Genomic DNA, 22,583 nt, shown 5'->3' with positions numbered 1-22,583 from the left:
CTTGGTAATTTGTTAATAAACTGACCGAAAATAAAGAGTAGGTAAGTATAATCATTGATTATAATCAATATTATTTATAATCAACGGTATGATTTAATCGTAAATTCTTACTGTTTACGGAAATTGTTTGAAAAATTATTAGAAAATATAATATAGATATGTGTGATCAATTTTAAATCTATTGATGCTTACGATTTTCGAAATAGAAACCGATTTCACACAAATAACATTGAATATTATTGAAGTGATAAATATTTTCCCTTGCTCGTATATTCATTTTGTTGCATATATGGTTAGGCGCCTCTAATGAAATCTGAAAATGGTTGCATATTGCAATAAATTCATCACATTGCTCAAATTAAAAGTATAATTTTATGGCCGATAAATAGTTCGTTTGAATTACAGTGTTATTATGTACCGTGAATAAGTGAACAGCGTATAGCCAATGTGTACACCGTATAATATAACGATTAAATCAAATGAACCGATATGTTTTGTTTTAAAAAGTTTCTATCTAAGTAGTATATGTGACGTAACCTAACGTGAATAAGGATCTAAATAAATCACGCATATATTATCAACCGTACTAATTCAACGTGAATCTATTGATGGGGGCGTAAGCATTATCTGAATTATGTCTAATTAACACTAATTATTAAGCGAAATAACGATGACTAACGAGAGAATAAATATTATGTTGGAAAAAAATATAGTTACTATTATATTAACTGTATACATACCAAAGCTCTAAGTAAATTAATATCGTCATAAATACTTTATTTGTACAACGAATTCGGTCACATAATAACTGTTATACATTTTAAATACTTGAATTATGTATATTAATTAAACATTTTTAATAATATTTATTGAATAATAATCACATCTATATGATTTATGAAAATATATTTTTTCATCATGTATTCATGTATATTTTATGTATAGTATCAGCGTACAATACAAACGTAAAACTTTAACATTCAACGTTAATAAAGATTCTGCTGAATGGACTTAAACAAACACGTCGCGCCCCAATTGTATTTTCAATATGAATTATACGTTTATAACGTACCCATTAAACATGAATAATCCGATATATTTTAATACGGCATGTACCAACTATATAGGTTGCTCTTTTCAAACTGCTAATACACTGCTGAGACATTAAACGTGTTAACTCGCCTGTGAACGTCAATATATGAAAATGTAATCAAGATCCATTTTGAAACCTTTCGCATGAATAATTCGAAATCTTTACACAGTTGGCCCCATATTTTCCATAGCACTAAAAACAAAAGCTTGGGTATAACACGGCTAATTACAACCGACCCGGCACACCATCGAAAACTTCTGAGACACGTAATGCGGACGTCCCTAAGAAATCGTAACTAACAAATGGGTACTAGATTAGCAAGAACATTATACGTGTAGTAAGTACTAACATAATATTATGTTCAACCCTGCAGTTCCACTAGTATTATTGAATGACTTATTAAATTAATTAATTAACATACACTTAATACAGAATATACTAAAACATATAATGTATGGTCATCTACGTTAAGAGTATATTTTAATCAAAATTAATGACTAAATAATTTTATTTGAATATAGTCATTTGGGAAAAACATGTATCTTAATCTCAGTTATTAAACTAATTTGTTAACATATGTTTCTCAATAAGTATAAATCAGAGATGACAAAAAACAATGTTTCAACCAAAAATGCACTGGATTTGAATCATTAAGAAATTATTCATCTACCAGGGTCGGCCATTTCTTGATTTTGCCGTTATCCTAAAAAAAACAGATACTTAATAATGAATATTTAATTACATTTAGTCTTATGCAAATTAAATGCTATATTATTTACACTAATAATATCAGAATTATTGTATTACCAACAAGGTTTTAATTTAATGAATTTGGATTTGCTTTCCATGATAAATATGATTCAAGCACACAATGACCTAATAACGACTTATTTAAAATTGTTGTAGTTTTGGGGTATTTCGTGCTTATTATATATTTTTATAAAACTTTCCGAAACCTGGTAACGAATATATTTTAGGTACATTTTATTACTAGAATGTTTAAATATATTTTAAGATTATTTTTCTAGGTACAATTTGTATGATGTGCAGCTATTAGATCGTTGAGGTTTTGCCGCAGTTGAATATGTTGCTACTGCAGCGACAATTACAATATTGCAGTAAATTATCAATCCTTTAACCAAAAAAAAAAAAAAAAATTTAGTATGATACTATACAAATGAAAATTCCATCGATAATTTTTATTTTGTTTTACTTGAAAGTCAAATTAAACAACCTTATAATAATGATTGACTGATTCATTTAAATTCAAATAGATTTGAACAGTGACTATTGTTTGTCAATTGTATCCCTAAAAATGTATACATAAAACGTATACATTTTAGTATGGATATAATTTTTTTTTTTTTAACACGTTCGCTTTTTAATTGGAAAACGTAGTAAATACATTTGGTCATGAGTAATAAAAAAAAAAATGTTTGTTTTTCCATCACCTGCCTTTTAATAGAAACTATATATTTTCTACCTTTTAATCTGTGATTTATTGATTAGAAGTTTTACCAACAAAACAAAAATCTGACTTATATTAATAATAAATTGTCTCATTTGGTTAATTACACTATGCAGAAGATCAAATATAATTTCTGATTTAAATTATTGTTTGTATTATAAAACTTTTGCCTCTTAATTTACAAAATCAAGAACACATAATTGTACTTAGTCCTACTTTGATTTTTGTTTTTTTTATTTTTGTTGCTTGTTGCTTTAACTTTCTTAAAAAGCAAAACAATTTAATTTGTCTTAAAAATTAAGTTTTATTTCATTGACACATATTGAAACAATATCGGACGTTGAAAAATAAGTACATTATTGCATTTGAATGAACAGTCTATATGATATATGAGTGTATATTAAATAATGTTAACATTATATTATGTAAGGCATAACAAAAGAATCATACTCTATTTATTATAGATGTAAGTGTAATTCTTAGTTTAAAAATGAAATGGACTTATTTATTTTAATTATGTGGTATAGACTTTATAGACTCAAGTATCAAAATTATAAAAATAATAATGTTTAATTTAAAGTTATATGTAGAACTTATTAACACATAATGACATCATATAATATGTAAAATAATAGTAATAATCAATATGTATAAATACATTTTATGTAACTATTTTTTTTTTTTTAAATAACTTTCTAAATAAACAACAATGTTGTTTTCAATTTTATTGTATACAAGCACATGGGTGCCCAGAGAAGGGGTAAGACGGGGCATTCCTCCCCCCTAAAAAAAATTAATTGAATGGAAAATAACAAGGTTTTCAATCGAACAACTGCGAAGACTTCAGTTTTTATTTGATTACAACTAAAGTGTGTACAATTCTGACATATTTTATTATTTGTTAAGAATACATTTTTTTTTTAATATACTTTTTGGTGTTCGATTTAATCATGCCCCCCTCCTGATAAATTTCCTGCGATCGCCCATGTACAAGCACAAGAGCGTGTCTAATTTTCATAATTACGAGTATAATGCAAAAGTACCATTACTTTATATTCACTCTACTAAAATAACGTGATGGTAATTTTCATTATTGTAAAATTCTCCAGATAACTTATAATAAGTAGAAAATATATTTATAAATATCAAATCTTTATTTAGGGACTCAACTTTTATGAATTTATTTTCAGTATGTAATATATATATATATATATATATATATATATATAGGGTTTAAACTAAATCCCTGTAGTTTTAATTTATAAATCGTTTTAGTAAAAGCGCTTATTTTTTATTTTGTCGTAAAACATAAGCCCAAAATATACTATTAAATTATATTGGTTAAACCAGTTATTTTTAAATATAATAATATATAACCATTTGGACATGATGAAAACTATTCGTCTGAAAATCAATTTTTGAAATATGCAAGTGGTTCTAAATTTTTTATGTAAAAAAAAAAAAATTAAGATTCCAAAGCAATAATCTCTCCAACAGCCATAGTCTATTTATGAAATAAGACGTGCTTTCTACCCGATGTCATTTTGAACGAATCTATTTCATAATGAAAACAATTTGATTGGGGGGAGTAATTTGTTTCATATGACGTAATAATTGGAAAATTCTTTGCCTTTATGTTTGATAGCTCTAGAAGTTGAAACAGACGATAAAACAAAAAAAAACATATTCTTTGACTAATGATTATTATTATAAACAGTTTTATGCAGTAAATTTATGCTGCTTCAATGACTGTATTAATTGGTTGAAAATCTATTACATTTATTGGATTAATTATTTATATTTATGAATATTCTTTGAATAATACATATGATACGACCGTTATAAGACTCATGCAGTGCAAAGTTTGTGAACCACTCAAATTTGTTTTGAAAACCATTTGTCGGTACACGGTGTTGATGGTGCGATCGATGTGGACCGACTATGAAAATTGGAAATATTTTTTTTCATATGTAGAACTTATATACCTGTATATACACATATGAAAACTTAATATAAAAGAAACAACATATTTTGTTTATTTTTTTTTTTTCGAAGTCTGTTGCTTATATAATACTTGTAGTGTAGAGTGTTAAGTAACCAATTTCAAAAATGTATTCTATACTTTTGGAGATTCATTAAAAAAGAAAAAAAAAGAGTAAGAAAAAAAACTTGTGGAAAATGTGAACTAGTGGCTTAACTTTGTTAAAATTAACAATATTATATTGTTTTATTGATGTTTGTTGAAAAGTTGAAATTTCTCGTTAAGTTTATTGAGGATAATTTAAGTTATAATTTATATTTATAAAAAAAAAAGTTACCGAAAATAATTTGTATGATTAACTGATATTATTTAATCTTTTTTTATTTTTTTTATATCAAAGTTTTACTATTAGATGTTAAAACGAATTACACGGTAAATTAATTATCTTTTAAATTAAAATATCTACAATCTCAGTCACAAAAACTATCATATTATTATAATAGATAATATCAAATCAAATATAAATACAGTTTTAAATTTTGTTCTTGTGGTAATCTTGAACCAAGGGTTTATTAAGTATGATGTCTTACTTTACAAAAAAAAAAAGAAATAATATTTCTAGTAAGCATTAAAATATTTTAGTTTATAAAAATATCATATACATATTATAAATTCTAAATTTATCATAAATAAATGTTAAAAAAAAAATAAATGATGACGTAAAATAACGACTGCATAATATAAAATAAAATAAATTTTAAAAATTAAATAAGAGTGTAAACAATTTTATCACCACCCTACTCAAAATGTTTGCATACGTCTAGGTGTGTTATAAATAGTAATGTGATGAGGGTCTGAACTGATTGAGAAATATCCATTGTATCGTAGCTTCTACGTATATGAATATATAAATGAGTATTAAGCTTAAAAATAGAATAGGAATAATTTATTCTTATTTTATGAATTAACAAAATTAATTTAACTATATCATGTTAAATATAGTTCATGAATAAATATATAATACTATCAGTTACTGTATGATTTCAATAACAGTTTTGAAAATAACAAATCCTTTATTATGTATATAAAAACCAATGTATATACGAGTAAATGTATAAAAATAAATCAACTGATTATATAACTGAATATTCACATTACAAAATTGTATCTATAGAATTAGCGAAAAAAATAATTTGTAAATATAATAGAAAATGTAATATAAGAATGTACATTTTCAATCATATATTCTTGTACGTAATTCCAGGGACTGGAACCTATAGGTTTTTTTCGATTTTGGTTTCGGTTTTGGTTGTTCTATTAATTTTTTAAGGGTTCCGGTTTAGGTTTCGGTTTTTTAAAAGAGTAAGGGTTCTAGATTTCGGTTAACTCTGATTATTAGAGATTTATGAAAAAATAATAATATGAAATTATTTATTTATTCTTGTTTAAATTGTAAATGTTGCATTTCATGGAAGGTATTATGAATAGTTAGAAAAAATTATTATAAATATACTAAATATATATATATTATATCAGCTTAAGCCTATTATATTTTTTTGAGTTAGGTTGTTATTTTATTCCAATTCATAGTAAGAATTTGTAAAATATTTTGTAATATTGTGAAATATTATGATTTGATGAAATAAATATTTTTACTTTAAAATTTAATTTTAATTAGGAATCAAAGTTAATACTGGCTACTGTTGTAGCTACAAATTTTTTATAAATATTAATTATATTTAATACTTAATAGACAAGATAGATAATATATTCATTGTAAATTGTAACATATTAATTAAGATATAATAATAATAATAATAATAATAATAATAATATTACAAATTTACTTATTATATGCATTACACTATTACAGTTTACAACACAAAATAATAATAACATAAAAAGATTTGACTTTTATTTTTCTCAACTGACAAATGGACAAACAAAACAGTCATTACCATAGTTTTACTAATCTAAATAACTGACCTAAATTAACCCTTTTATAATAAAAGTTACGGTTTTTCATTTTTGGAAATAAAGGTTCCGGTTTCAGTTACGGTTCCTAAATTTTAAGGGTTAACCGGTTCCAGTACCGGTCCTTTTCGGTTACGGTCTTGGGCCCTGCGTAATTCATGCATGGGCCTGTGGACGGTGATGCCCGGGTGTGCCCGGGCATCCCTCGAAATGTTGTAAGTTGGGCCTTACAATTAAGTCTAAGAGTAAGGGACCCGTATTTTAACTGATGTTGTTCAAATGAAATTTAATTAATTCAAAAATGTTCGAAAAAAATAAACGATAATTCGCGATGGAAAAAAATAATACAAAATATTCTAAATTTTCGTGTAAAAAAATATTATGATAACAGCTACAATTGATTAAAAAAGTATAAATCAAAAATAATTTAAGAAAATGTATGAGATTTAAGAAAATATATTGAAATTAGGACTAATATATCATAATATTAAATGAAAAATAAGTGATTTTTATTTAATTATGTATACATTATAATTTATTAAATTTATCTACACGTTTTTTTTTAAGACCGGGTCCAAAATTATTGTAGTCACCCTTTGAAATACAGGTTTGCACACGTCTATGAATTCATGTATCTAATTAATTTTAGGAATAATTATGGTCATAAAAAATTAAGTGTCATTTATACAAAGTTTTGACTGTAATTGATTAATTTATTAATTACGTATTAGAGCAGATATTGTATCTTAACCCATTAAAATATTTCAAGTACTTTTTAAATCAAATATATTATCATAGCCCATAATCCAAACAATTATGTTTCATTAATGATCATTTAGTGTATATTTTATCTTATAATTTTATTTTTAGAGTCTGGGTAAAACGAGGAGTGTATTTAAAATTATATTTTTCTATCAAAATTATCAACATATCTTCTATATGAAAATAGGTCCGAGATCGACTGATTTCAACGACATCATTTTTAAAAACACTACTTTATATATTGAATAGTTTTGAGCTAAACTCTTTTGTGTTTACTACCAGTAGTGTTAGTAACAAACAGTCTCCCTAGTTACTTGTCTTATTAAAATAATAATAATAATACATAATAACGCATGGCTCGATTAAGCATTTGTTGTAAATACATAGCGTAAGTTTGACGTGGTTCTGTTGTTAATTTCGTTTTCATCAATAATATAATATAACGTACTATGTGTTTAAGTGTCAACAATTTTATATTATTTTAAATTAAAAACATAAACCGAAATTAAGTCTGTTGATGATTTATTGAATTATTCTCGCTTTGAGGGTAGGGAAATATATTATTATAACTTAGATAAAAATATTTGTTTTTATATGTATTAAGCAAGATAAAAAATTAAAGTGCACTAATTATAGGCTTACATTCGTTGTATACTATGTACTTCCAAGTTTTTTATTACAAACGCGTGTACACGTGTGTTTTACACTATTGCATAGGTATGCATGCTTATAATTTAATGTATATTAATATTTAATTACGAGAGAGCTCATTGGGGAGTTATATTGTTTTTTGGTGATGAAGATCCAACAAAAGTAAAAACCTGGAAACATAATACTTAAAAAAAATTTTATTTTTTTTATTTTTTTAGAAGTATTTTTAATATGAAGGCAAGAATAATAAAAATCAATTTAATAAAAATTTTGAAATTTGTTCAGTAAGCAAATATATTTACTTACATAAACTATTCAAGTTCAATGATTGGAAAATGTTATACTATTTTATCTAGTACAGCATTTCTAAAATATTTTTTTTATAGTCATTAATAAAGATGGAAATTCTAGATTGTTTATTTTTTAATTACTATTTCACGTAAACCACTAGTTTAATTAAACATTAAAAACTACTTATGGTAAAAGAATATTATTTGAAACAATGGAAATCATAATTATTAATTGTTATATATTTTAAATTATTTTATTATAACAGATGTCGGACGACCCAAAAGAAAATATTACTTTCATATCTGTTAGCCCAGATGAACTTTACGAGCAGATAGAAGATAAAGATGAAACGCCATGTGGAGGCAGCAAATGCATAACGGCAAGGTAAGCTATACTTGAATAATTTAAATTAAAGCTATTAACACATTTTTTTTTATTGGTGTTTTACTTATAGCGTTATTATTAATTTGTTATATCTTCCAATAATTTATATTTCCTAGCGATATTATGCTTTGAGGAAATTATTGTTTAATGAGGAATCAAACTTTATAGCCAGTTGTGCACATGCATTGATACAATTAAGTGAAATCTATAGAATTATACAAATAACATACTTATTAATATATCATAATATTAAAACAATAATAATAATAATAATAATAATTTGGTGTTGGCTTATTTGTTCCAACATTATAATGATTTAAATGGTAAATAAAGTAAATCTATAAATTAATTGCTATTACTTTATTAGGTATAAAAAAAAAAAAAAAAAATTAAAGTTTGATAGTATAACTATGTACTGTATTTATGAACGACATTCTTATGTCTTAAATAACATTAAGTTTTATTTACTAATCGGATCAGACTCTTTTCAAATAAATGCTTTAAACATACTTAATAACAATCTATATGGATATACATTATTGTAATAAGAAATTACAATAATATTTAACATAATAATGGTAATAATAGATTAATTTAACACTTATTCTAAATTAAACTTCTGACTCTCCCGGTTAAGTTGATAAATTACTAACTCGAATGTTGTGTAATTAGCTTATACAGAACTTCAAACTATAAGTTGTAAAGAAATGTTGGCCTGGTTTGGTTTGGTTGGAACTATTAGGAGAGTGTAATGGACGTTCGCACATGTACGTTTGTGATAAGCGGAGAAGTATAAAATCAAAAATCAATAACCGTCCTAAGATATTAAACATTTTTTTGCACGTTTCTGAAAAAGTGTTTACAAACTAAAAACGTGGGTAGAGAAATATATATTTAATTTTTGAATATACATATTTGTACTGTTTTTGTACTTGTATTACTAATTATAATATGTTTATAACAATCTTACGTTTTAACGGTACAGGCTAAAAAAATTGTTTGCCACTCAAAGTTTGGGAATTTCTTACTAAGCTTATGTATATATATATATATATATATATATAGATGGTGTTTTGTTAGAAGGGCCTATACCATATAATTTAAATTGTTCAGGGGGAACAAAATAGTGTTTTTTAAAAATGATGTTGTTGAAATCAATCGATCTCGGACCTATTTTCATATAGAAGACTTGTTCATAATTTGATTTAGCTTATCATTTTAATTTTTAAACATGCATGGATTATATTTGTTATTATTCAAAGTGATAATAGTCGTGGTATGCGCCTTTTATAAAACCAGATTTTCGAACGCCCATGCGTTCACAGTTTACTCATGTGGTATACGCCCATTTACCAGTTTAATATGCTAGAATCTAAAAACTAAAACAAAAAACAAATATAATATTATTTTGATATGTACGCAGTCAATAGTATTATAATTATTATTTTAAAACAATGTATTATTGATAACGAATTTGATATTGAATAATGATTGTTTTGTATGATTTTCTTGTCTAATTATTATCAATTAAATAATGAAACGAAATTTAACAATTATTGGTCAACTGACATTTAGTTAACTGTTACATAATAATATATTTAATAATAAAAATATAATTTTAAATTAAAAAAGTCACGAAAATTCAAGTACAATAGTTTTATCAGAGAAAAATTACCTTTAGTTTCTATGGTAAACTCCCTTTTTAACATTTTCTGTATGAATATTTTTTTTTCAACTGATATACAGTTATTATAAGATATACTTATACTTCTCAATATTTTTAATCACCATTTTTACAGATTATGCGCCTATTTTTTCTGAAAATGTTGATACCAAATATTCATTTTACGAATTTTTGTGGTAAACGCACTTTTAACAAAACACCATCGATATATATATATATATAAATATATAAAACAATTTTAAAATTTAGTAAACAGTTTAAGAAAATAATTCATATCTAATAAAAAAAAAAAATTCCCTCTAAAGCTGATAATTACAATTCAGACACAGCAGCCTTGAACCGAGTGGTAAATATTTTAAAACAAATAAGAACATAGAATAAATATCATCATGCGTTAAGTGGTGGAGTATGGGAATATCAATTTTTAAAAAGTAGTTCTACCCATGAAAAGTTTAGGCACCCTTGGGCCAAAGGATTTTGTTTTTAATGTCTGTTTTAAAATAACGATGCTTGACGCTTATTATTTTGAATTAATTTATTTTTCCAGATGGTTGAAACCAGTGAAAGTTCATGAACTGAAATTCGTGTCCAAAGACGTATTAGTGATACATGTTGGAAAGACGTTAATATTTTATAACGTGAAAACACTAAGAGAAGATCTATTAGTAGTGGGCGGTAATAAATCGATTTCGTTTGGCGGCGACAGTCTGCCTTTGGATGGTATTGGATGTGTTGATTGTTGTGGTATCGATTTACTGGCATTGGCCGAACAGTCACCAATAGCCAAGGTGATAATATGCCGGTATCCAGACTTCAAGGTGATAGCAACTCTTACCGGTAAGCTGTAAGCATTCAATAATTTGTATCAGTACATAGTTATTGGCCAGTGTTGTACAGGGACGGGTAAAATTGTTTGAATATCGATATTCGATGTAGCGATATATCAATTTTTAAAATATCGATGTGTTCGGTGTATCGGTGAAAAACCATCGAAGTTTAAAAACATCGAAAACATTTTTTTTCCCTCTAGAGCTGCCATCTGTTGCACATCTTATTATCTGTATAGTGTACTATTTTCTTGATTAAATAGTAAATTCAAGAGTTAAAATACTATTTTTTAACTTATATTTTTTAAATACATAATAAAAATTCGTTTCATACAATGGTAATAAAAATCTAAAGCTTTAGGGAAAAAGGACGGGAACGCCGAAAAGCTACAAACTAATGTGTCAATTTGTATATAATAATATAATATAACTAATGTAATGGAAATGTGTCAATTCCAGTTTTATGTTCAAATCAAAATATTGCTAATTAATTTATATTTTCCAAAATTTCTCACGGAACCCTTCACGCAAGCTCACGGAACCCTTAGGTTCCGCGGAACACCAGTCGGGAAACACTGATCTAGATCATTGGTCACCAAATGGTGGCCCGTGAACAAATTTTATCCAACCCGTAGACAAAAAATAAAAACACATATTTCGACAACATTCTATGTTTATAATATTTGTAATATTAATTATGTTCTTAATGTTTAAAAACAATAGCAAATAATAAATAAAATAATGTTCTCATTACAACCAATTTTTAAATAATACCTATTGTCCTATTATATGTTGAAAATATGTACTTAGAATTTTAATGGCTCGCGAAAGTTTCAGATTTCTAATGTGGCCTTTAAAAATATTAATTGGTGACTACTGATCTAGATAATAGATAAAAGGTGACCACTTTTATCTAGATAAAAAACCAGATAATTAAAATTAAATATTTCAAGCTTACTCCAGCGGATTCCATTTTTTCGGATACTTAAGATACTTAAGATACTTAAAAAATGTATATTTAGATAAGATAGAAAGATAACTATATTTTATTTAGATAAGCACAACACTGGTTATGATTATTGCAATATTTCTCAGTTGCCAACATATTTGATAGTATAGTATCTAGTTAAAATATTCAAACATCTATGGAGGGAAAAAATAGTACCTATTCAGTTAATAATATACATGCCACATTATAATAATATAATAATATTTATGCTTTTGTGTATTTTATGACAAAAATAATTTGAAAGCATACACAAAAGCATTACGAGTATATGTTTTTAATTTATTAATCAATGGAATACACCAAGCAATACTAGATCACTACAATCAAACGCGTTAAAATTTAGTTCATTCGATAAGTAAATGTAATAAAAATTACATTACATAAGAATAATTTCATTATGATTACAATTTTTGAGCTATAGAAGTTCAGTGGATTACAATTCATTGGGATTCTTTTGATGGACCATCTGCTAAAAGATCCACGAAAGTAGCTTAAAAAGTTTGTGGTATAATAATATATAAAGTATAAAAACGGCGTTGTTCAAATGTCCAGCTTCGAGTAAAACAAAAAAAAAAAAAAAATATATATATATGTATAATATAAACCGATCGATTATTAACAAAAACGTTGTAATAGTAAATTCAATGAATTTGTTTACTGTGCTACGCCAACAGTGGACTTATAGAAATGTAAAGGATTCAAAATTAATTATTGTAAAGAAACTTGTTGTGATTTAATATCATACCTGTATCGCTATAATTTTTATTCGATAACGTCTGTTCATCCGTACAGTAATTTCACTGTATGTGTTCAACACGCCATTTTTTTTTATCTTCAATTACATACCTAGAAATGTGCAAATAATACGAAGTTTGAAATCTATTTTTTTAATGATACAATAACTGCTGTACAAAATAATTTCGAATAATTTCAGACAACAGTAGCATCGCAGCGTACAAGTCCATATTGTTTCTACGAACAGAATACTTAATTGGTCTGCGGGATTACCCAGCATTTGATTTGATTGTATGGGCATGGAGAGTCCAAGAGAAACTATTTGCCGTCAATACGGGCTTTATTCAGCCGGATCAATCTATAAAGTGAGGATAAAAATAACATACTAATAATCTCATAAAGTTTAGTAGGAATCACTGGTTATAATTTTTTAATCCAGTACATTTAGTTCTATAAACATTTTGTATTTTTGAACGCTTAAGCTCTGTCAACCAATCGAATAGATATATGAGTTAACGTAATTGAAAATTACTTTGTAATAATTTGCTGTGATATTATGTTAATAGTTACTTAAAAGTAAGAACTGTTTGATTTATCTACTCGTATCGATATTAAATATATGTGACTCGAGTTTTTTAGTCCAACAATAAATTTGACAGCCGTGGTTCCATATCGTTAAAATATCGATTCGTGTATTTTATCTTATAATATTTATATTTATAGAACTGTAAACATGTGATATTTTCAATTTTTGAAAATTTAAAAATAAATCAAATTAATTAAATTAACAATTAATTTAATAAATTAAATTTTTTAAATATCTGCTGGTCACATAGTACATGGATATTTAGATTTCGTGTGCACGAATCATTGAGTTGGAGACCACAAAATTATAGGTTCCTCCTATTCTGCTTTACCGGGAATATTTGTGCCGAATGACGGTAACCGACCTTAATAATTGACACTTGTTAGTGATATTTCATGTACTATCGGGTATAGGTTTTTTTAAAGGAATCTTGTTTTTTTTTAATGAAAAATAAAATAAATCAACTGTAAATCAATCAGTTGTTAATAGATCATAATGTTTTCATAATGATTAATTTTTTTATCAAATTCAAATATTTCACGAAGAAGTTATTTATCACAGTTTGTAAGACCCTGTGCAGTCATTATCTTTCTATGTCTCCGGCCGTCCGTCTGTCTGTCTGTCTGTTTGTCTGTCTCTCTTTCTATTTGTCTATCTATTAGTCAGTAAATCTGCTTGTCCACATGTTGGTATATTTATATATTCTCACGCAGTCTTTCGGCGATCGGCCGTGACGTCTACCTGAGTCACACGGAACGCGACGTGAGATGCAAACTGCAACTGTGGACCGTGTTTATCGGCTGCAAGACCGTGTATGCAGAACGGACCCAGGTCAATTTACCGGACCACATGGACTTGGAATCGGGTTGCTGGGCGCTCGGTGGTTGGTTCGTGTTCTGCGATTCGTCGGCGAACGTCTATCGTACGCAGCCCGGTTTCGGGATTTCCGAGATGTGCGTTGAGCACGTAGGCGGCATCAGCGGTAAAGGGGAACGACCGTGTCACCCATTTCTGTGCCCCAGTAAACAGGGATTCGTTTTGTACGCGGCCGACGAACTGGTGGTATGCGTGGATTGATTTTATAAGGAATAAGGATAGGAGGGGCTAAGGATGTACGTTGACTGGGTTTGATTTGTCTGTAGTACATATTGGGCCCGATTGAAAGGTCAATGGTGTACGATTTATTTCACGTAGCCACTGTCCAAACGCTAAGAACGAACATTTCATATACAAATCTATAAATTATATTTACCATAACTTTTAAAATTATAATTATGTGTAGATATTAAATAATTAAAAATTATTTACTATGTATTTTTATTATTATTTATTATTTATTAAAAATTATTTAATTATTTATTAATTTTTAATTACCATCTGTATACATGTTTGTAGTGCGAGGGTATATTTTCAGTATCGTACGACCAATTTAAAGATCGATTCGGACAACCCAATGTCAAAAGCCAAATTTAATTTAACTGTTTATTTACATTTTTATAATAAAATACTTCATTTCATGATTTTAACAGACATATTAAAAAATTAAGGAAGACAGTGGCGTTTTTTGGCTATGCTTAATAATCATGCATGATGAAATAAATTAATTCGTTGTGATTTATATTGTTTTCCTAATTTCAAGAGCTTATGGTATACTGTTTTAACGCTTTGGCACTTGCGCGATGTAGGGTTTCAAAGAAGTCAAAGGCGTTTACACGAAAATCTGGACGATTGCTGTAAGCTATACGTTGCAGAGTGTCGTGCAGGCCGGAGATTACGATTTTTACGGCTGGTCGGACGAGGTAATATTTTAATCAATCATATTAACTATAAAGTGCAGTGAATATTTATTACTGTTGTTTTGTTCCTCGGTTTGAATTTATTTTTATTTTTTAATTATTATTTATTGTAACTGTTCTCGATTTTTTTCGAACCATAACCAATTGTCAGGGAACCACGACAATGGTATTCACGTTAACAGTGTTAGGAAGAGTAACGCAACGGAAAGTAATGCGTTACTGTAACGCTGTAATTTATGTAGTATTGTGTTACGTAATTTTATTAAAATTTTTACTGTGTAACGAAAACGTAATGGAAATTATTTTATACAAGTAATTTCTTTGATATAACACGTTAAGAATATATATCTACAATCCAACATTTTTTTTAACAAAAATATATTGACTCCGTATTATACTATATAATATATAGATAAAAGATTATATTGATAAAAGTATGCATTCAATTTTTTTTTAAATGTAACTCGAAAGTAACTCTGTTACTTTTTTTTATTTAAAAGTAAAAAATAAAGCAATTTCATTACAATTATATTTGAGCAACGTAAAATGTAATTTCATTACATTTAAGTAATGAGTAACGAGTAAAATAACTTATTACTTTTTTTAAGTAACTTATTCAAAATTGCATGTTAACTAAGTAGACGTGGAGCAGACTTAAGTGAAAATAATTAGATAAAGGAGAAGTAGAAGAGAAGGATAATTATTATTGTATTTGTCTTCGCTCATAGTGAATAATGATATTGTATTAAGTCAAGCGGTCGATGCACATCAATAAATTGTATAAATTATTGAAAATCTCAAATAAAATTAATGCTGTATTAAAAGTATCAGATGATTTATGTGTTAGGAGTTTTATTAACGGATGTTTCATTTTATAATAAACGAAATATCTAATAAGTTGTGAATGGTATAAATAGATTTCGATATTAAATAATAGTTAACATTATCTAATGATTTAATGTAACACTTTTCTTTTGAGATAAAAATCTACAACCCCACCCCTTTTCCACTGAAATACAACAGATTGTTACGAGTGATTATCGCTGAAGGGGTTTTATTTCTAGGGTATCTTGTTAGAACTTACTCAGAAAAGAGAACAAGTATTAAAAGTTTATGGAACGAACATCAAATATTTTGCGTTTGTCAAGCCTATGGATGAAACAGTTGTCACGGTTAACGAGAAAAATGTTTTGCAAGTGTGGGATGTTTCGACTGGAGAATTCGTAAACATTTTCAATATCCATTACAACAATAGCGGTTAGGTACCTAATGCGTAGTAAGTCTACTGTTATAATTTGTTGTTTTTTAGAAAAATGAGATGAAACTCAATGGGGTCGTGACAAATGTGTGTAGTAATCCAGTTTACAACTATATTGCTATTTCGTTTAAAAACGGCAAAGTAGAATTGCTGAAAACAGATCAGAAAGCAAACGTTTTTGAACACATCGCAAAATTAGTGTTGTGTGACGAAGAGTTATCTTCGGTACGGTTTTTCTCTGACGCTAAGGAATGTATAGTGACTAGTTTTCCATCCGGCCGATTTTATCACATCAGCGTAAGTATTTATATTAACGATTGTCGATTAAGTGTCATTATATTAAATGGCAGCGCGCTTAACTAATTAATCTTTCCGTCTATTTTTCAATATTGTACACATATTATTTTACGAAATCAATATAGACGATTAATTTTTCTCCATTTTAAGGGTATAAAACGAATTATAATTATTATAGCTATTACACTGTCGTTATTTTGTTATTTGATCTTATTATTATATACATTTTAATTACGAAACAATATGCGTTAGGTTGAAGTGGGGAAAATGTGTTCGGTCGTAGGAGAATATCATTTGGGAAAGCAGATTATCGACATTGAAATATTCGACGATAAAAAGTTATCAGTTCTAACGGTTTTGTATAAAGGAAACCAGAAAACCTCTGAGTTAGTGGCAGGAAATAATATTGTGATATTTGATAAAAATTTCAAAACTGTTTTCAAATTGATCGATACGCAATATTACTACACGACAATATTCAAATGGTTTTCGTTTGATGTGCCTGACACGATAAACATAGCTCTTACCGTGGTGATGTCGAGATGTATTCACTTAATGACAGTAAATATTATTCAGGTAGGCTGTGGATATTTGATTTTATGTTATTTTACATTCACAATCTTCTGTTTGACGAATTTGACATACGTCTTTCGTCGTTTTTGGTTAAGGAAAGACTATTGAAGTCAGAAACACTACCGTTGGACCACAACCTGAGAAGTGTGAAAACATTCGTGGGGGGAAACTATTGCGTTACATTTAGTTGCGACGGTACATATAGCCTATACGAATTCGGCGACGGTGGTCAATGGAAAAAAATTGTTACGGTCAATTGTAGCCACTGGCAAACCGGTGGATTGAAAGCCGCACAAGTGGACGATAATGGGCGTAACATATTAACGTTGAGCCATCAAGGAAACTTCATGTGTACCGGCTTCAAGTAAATTAAACAACGAATGTACAAACAGTTGAGTTTAAATATTATATTAATAATATTGGATTTTAGGAAAACTTGTAATCACATTAGAAGAACAGTCCGTCGAGTTGACACACCGATAACTATTATAGGAAATACTAAAACTGAAGGAATTGGTTTTGATGGCGGATCTGACTGTAAGTTGAATAATAAGGATAGTTACTAATTTATTAAATTGTGTTTCGTTTTTTTTTTAGCTCTTGAACGAATGACTTGGACAATGATTAATCAAAAGAGTACATTGAATGCCAGAAAAATTATACATAACAAACAAAAAAATCAAATAATCGAAGAGTTTGAAAAGATAAAAAATCAAGTAATAAAAAAATAACGAGTAGATGTATTATTTAATTTTAGTTATCTATAGTAAACCGTACTCCATAATTTCTGCACTCGTAAAATATTTTTGTTGTAGCTTCTTACTTTGTTAGAACGGAATACTAACGGACCAGAAGATACGAAAATAAATATAGAAGAATTTGATTTAAATGTAGATTATAGATTATGGTTTAGAGAAAAATGTAAAGTTGAACGTGACCGGTATGAAGAAAAAATCCTCAGTGATATAAATAACATGAAAATGGAAACTGAAAATATTCTAAAGGAACACTGGGAATCTTTATACGTCAAACCAAAATCTATACACGTATATCTGTTTGAATAATCAGTATGATTAATTATTCTTTTCATTTCAAATTTAATTTTAGTGCCTAAAAAAAATTATACAAAGTAGATAATTATCCAATTAGTATAATAGATCAAGAAATAATAGAAAAAGCAAATACGATAATTAGAAAACGATTAATAATTGAAGATGAAGAGAAACCAACTGCAGTTATCATGGATGTACAATATTCTAAGTAAAAAAAAAAAAACAAATAATAAAAAAGCGTATTTAATAAAAATTATGTAAAAATAAACATATTTAAGGGATTTTTTCGAGTTGTCGGACAATAATCAAACGACCACTTCATCGGAATATATTTACAGACAAAGCAATGACAGTTCATTGATGGGTTCAATAAGTCACAGATTTGTTAACACTGTCAAGAATTTGAATTCTCAGTACAATTATTATAAACTAGACATGGCTAAAGATGAAATAGTTTTGCTTCAAGTACGTTTATACACAACAAATATATATGTTTTGACCAGATTTTTTTTTCCTTCCTGTTTTTATTTTATAGTTTATGGTCAATAAATTAAAACACAACTTCAATAAACTGTTCGATGACATGTTTATTGAGAAACAACGGCAACTAGAAAACTTGAAGCGATACAATGACAGGTTACGTGTGATCGAAACCGAGTTCAAATTGGCATGCAAAAGTAATATATAGCAAGATGAATGAATGCGGGTAAATGCAATCTCTTTTAAATAATATGTTGTGGTGTTTAGTCGAACTTGCCGATCCGTCACCGGTGGATTACAAATGGGATCAGTACGAACAGACCGATAAGCTCATATATGTCGAAAATAACGAAGTTCCTATAAAACCGTACCAGAAATTATCTGGCGAAATTATATTGACCGACTATAATTTGGTTAAAGAAGAGCACGATGAACAACTGCTGTTACCATCCAACGAATTTCGGAAACGGGCGCTGATTGATATGATGGACGGTGTATTGGAAAAGAGATGGGAAGATGAGCTGAAAAATGACGTGCCAATACCTCCATGCATGGTTGGGTGATTTTGCTAAACGTGTTTACATGATCTAATTTACGTCCGAATGTATAACGATTGTTGTTTTCAGCTGGAAAAAAAACCCGAAGATTACTCACGAGAAGATTGCATAGCTATAAACGAATATGAAAAGGCAGTCGTGGCATGGAATGACGAGAGATTGAAGTATAAAAAGATTCTCGAAAAAGAAAAGGCCAATATTAATCAACAAATCGAGGAGAACGTGAACAAATTCGATAATAACGTATTCAATCTTTTTCAAATTAAGCTCAAGTACAATGCAGCAATCAATCAAGAGTACTTGAAAATTATTAGACTTTCGAAAATGTTAAGCGATAGTGATAGACGGAATCAACAGATTAAACTGCACAAGTTAGTGAAATTGTTATGTTTTTTTTTTTTTAATGGTGTATAAAATAAGACATTTTTTATTTGAAGGGAAACTAATTTGGAAATAGAAAAAACCCTCGGGCAGTTGACCAAAAAAATAGCAAAAACTGAGAACTCTCTCAGTAATTTGCTTAATACTATAGAAATATCGAAGCACAAAAACAACATTCTTAACAAACGTTTTAAATCTGAGTTCCCCTCTAAACTCATATACGAACAAGCATTAATCGCTTACAAGTAAAATTCACATTTTTTTTCGCATGGTTGTATAAATACCGATAAAATTTCGATTTGTTTTAGCCGGAGACCTAAATTGCAAAGCAACAAAAGTTATTCTTCGTTACTCGGTTATCAATTTGTTAATACCATAATGGATCCCACTGACAATAAACTGGATCTTTTGTGGTCGGAGTTCGTTAAATATTTGGACACGCTCAGGACGTACGACGATTATAAATACGTAGATGATTATAAGTTGAATATGGACCGGGAGATTTGGCATAAGGTATGCAATTTTAGACGTTTAAAAATCGAATCTGAATTTAAAATCAGCACATATCAAAAAGACGTCGCAGACAAAACTAATCTATTAGATAATCTGGTAAGAGTTAAAAACGAAAAAGAAACTGTGATTGAAAAATATAAAGATTCCATTATCAGATTGGAAAATCAAGATTTACGTTATGAAGATGATCCGGAGGTTAATATAATACGATTTTAAGTATTTTTAAAGAAATAAAATAACGATACTATTACCTTTTATTTAATTATAATTTGTAGATTCAACTAGTGGTAACACAAGGGAACACTGAAATTGAACTTACAGGACATTTTGACGACTTTGAAAATACTACACTTATAGCTAAACACGTTATTGATGAAGTGAATGCTGAAATCAAAGTAAATAGCTCAATCACAATAACACATAAATATAATCCTTATATATATAAAATAACAGGCCTTTTTTATGTTCTTATTTTGTGACGACACTATTTAATATTTTTCCAATATTTTTTCACATAGGTGTTCCAAATACCTTCATGAATGTCACCACGTCGCTCGATTTTTAATTTTTTTTTGTCTGAGAGCAGGGGAAGGGGGAATTTTATTTTTATTCATATTTATATAATACGAACTAGCAGTATAGACAAATTTATTGGAACAACTTATGAAAAATGTGTACCAAGATATTAAACATTTTAAAAATTGAAGTAGTGGATGGTTATGCGAACACGTTATTTTAACGTTATTTAGCACTTGATAAAATTAAATAAAATCATTTTTTTTCTTCTTTAAAACACAATAATGTGTGTTGATTTAAGAATTTCATTTTTAGAAAGTAAAAATTACACACGGGTAAATCTCGGTAATTCAACTAGTACTACATAAATAATCCTCAAATGAGACGAACTTGCATTTTAAGGCCAATTTTACTCGATTAAATACTTGCATTATAAAAAATGTCGTGTTTATATTTTTTTTTGTATTTAGTATAAAACAGATATTTTAAAATAATTATTTTTTAGGAAATGGGCAAAATCAAAATTAATGTTTTATCTAATTTACTGATGTTCAAACGTAAATACCGATTGTTAAAATGGGAACACGATATTTTAAAAAATCATAAAATGACATTGAATAAGTATCGTTTTGACGTTATAACATCCATGAAAGTGACTGAGAATATGTTACATTATCTGAAATTTAAGACGAAAGGTATAAACATTGCTAAACAAGCCGAACAAAAAGTAGATAAAGAACTAGCGGGAATCCAAATTGTAAGTGCTGTTCACTGTTATGATTACGATTTATTTATACTGGTATTTACTTTTGTTATTTTATATGAATTGTTTTTAAGACTTATTCAAAAAAAAAAAAAACAGCTGAAGCGTCATTTAAATGAATTGTGTAAAAAAATACGGGTCATATCAAAAGAAAACAAGAAAACCGACAAAAACATTGACCAAATGAATCTTCATTTGTCCACATTGAAAAACAAAATCGATCACAGTTTAACCGATAAATTAAAACTAGTCAGTGATTTAAGGTAAAATTAGTTATCATTTTTGTATCTTGACAAAACATAGTTCTTGAGTAAATGTTACCAAGTGACCGTCGACCGCAGTCATCTAGTGACCTTTACTAACCAATCCCGCTATTTTATTTAATTTTGTTTTTTTTTCTGTAATGATTGTTTAATTTATATTCATAAAATCATATTTTATAATATTATGTTAATATGATGTAAATTATATTGGATATACTAAATTTAATAGATCGTTGATTCTGATTAAAACCAAAATAATTTTAGTAGACATTCCTCAAGTCTGCAAAATATATTATACACATTTCCAAAATAACTCTTAATTCGTGTAGATTAAACAGATTTATTTGATTATGTTTTAGAACAAAAAATATTATGAAGCGTGCTCAAATGATGACCAGCATACAAGAGTTACACAATGAAATTCACGTGTTGCAGACTCAGTTGGAATTATTACTTTTGAAAACATTTCCTACCCTTTACAATATTCCGAAAAATACTAGTATAAGAAAATAGTACGATTATGGGTGTACTATATTATTAACAATTATTACTTGATTTTAATAAGTGGTCTTAATACAAGTATGTTTATTTTCATAGTTAAAATCCATAGTGAATGAAATACGAATTTTGTTAACAATTATTCGATTTATTAACGAAAAATGTGTAGAGAATTCTTAACACGTAGTCTT

At 27.6% G+C, this 22,583-nt stretch overlaps 1 protein-coding gene across 1 annotated transcript; it reads left to right on the top strand.

Moving 5' to 3' along the window:
• The first annotated feature begins 7,785 nt into the window (after positions 1 to 7,785).
• On the top strand, positions 7,786 to 22,579 carry LOC112682646 (cilia- and flagella-associated protein 43-like). Its single transcript, XM_025553314.1, is given in 25 exon segments — positions 7,786 to 7,825; positions 8,486 to 8,604; positions 10,836 to 11,125; positions 13,059 to 13,224; positions 14,159 to 14,507; positions 15,131 to 15,244; positions 16,306 to 16,464; positions 16,551 to 16,796; positions 17,049 to 17,372; positions 17,465 to 17,733; positions 17,800 to 17,906; positions 17,967 to 18,085; positions 18,185 to 18,423; positions 18,477 to 18,629; positions 18,700 to 18,886; positions 18,957 to 19,098; positions 19,169 to 19,455; positions 19,528 to 19,829; positions 19,896 to 20,084; positions 20,148 to 20,547; positions 20,628 to 20,747; positions 21,374 to 21,625; positions 21,706 to 21,714; positions 21,716 to 21,894; positions 22,254 to 22,579. Coding segments are annotated over 24 exon segments (4,875 nt in total). The 5' UTR covers positions 7,786 to 7,825; the 3' UTR covers positions 22,408 to 22,579.
• The last annotated feature ends 4 nt before the right edge of the window (positions 22,580 to 22,583 follow it).

Source organism: Sipha flava, unplaced genomic scaffold (assembly GCF_003268045.1).
Source record: "Sipha flava isolate LNK unplaced genomic scaffold, YSA_version1 207_pilon_pilon, whole genome shotgun sequence".
NCBI lineage: Eukaryota > Metazoa > Arthropoda > Insecta > Hemiptera > Aphididae > Sipha > Sipha flava.
The sequence above is the reverse complement of the archived record's forward strand: the minus strand, read 5'-3'. Positions and strand labels throughout refer to the sequence as shown.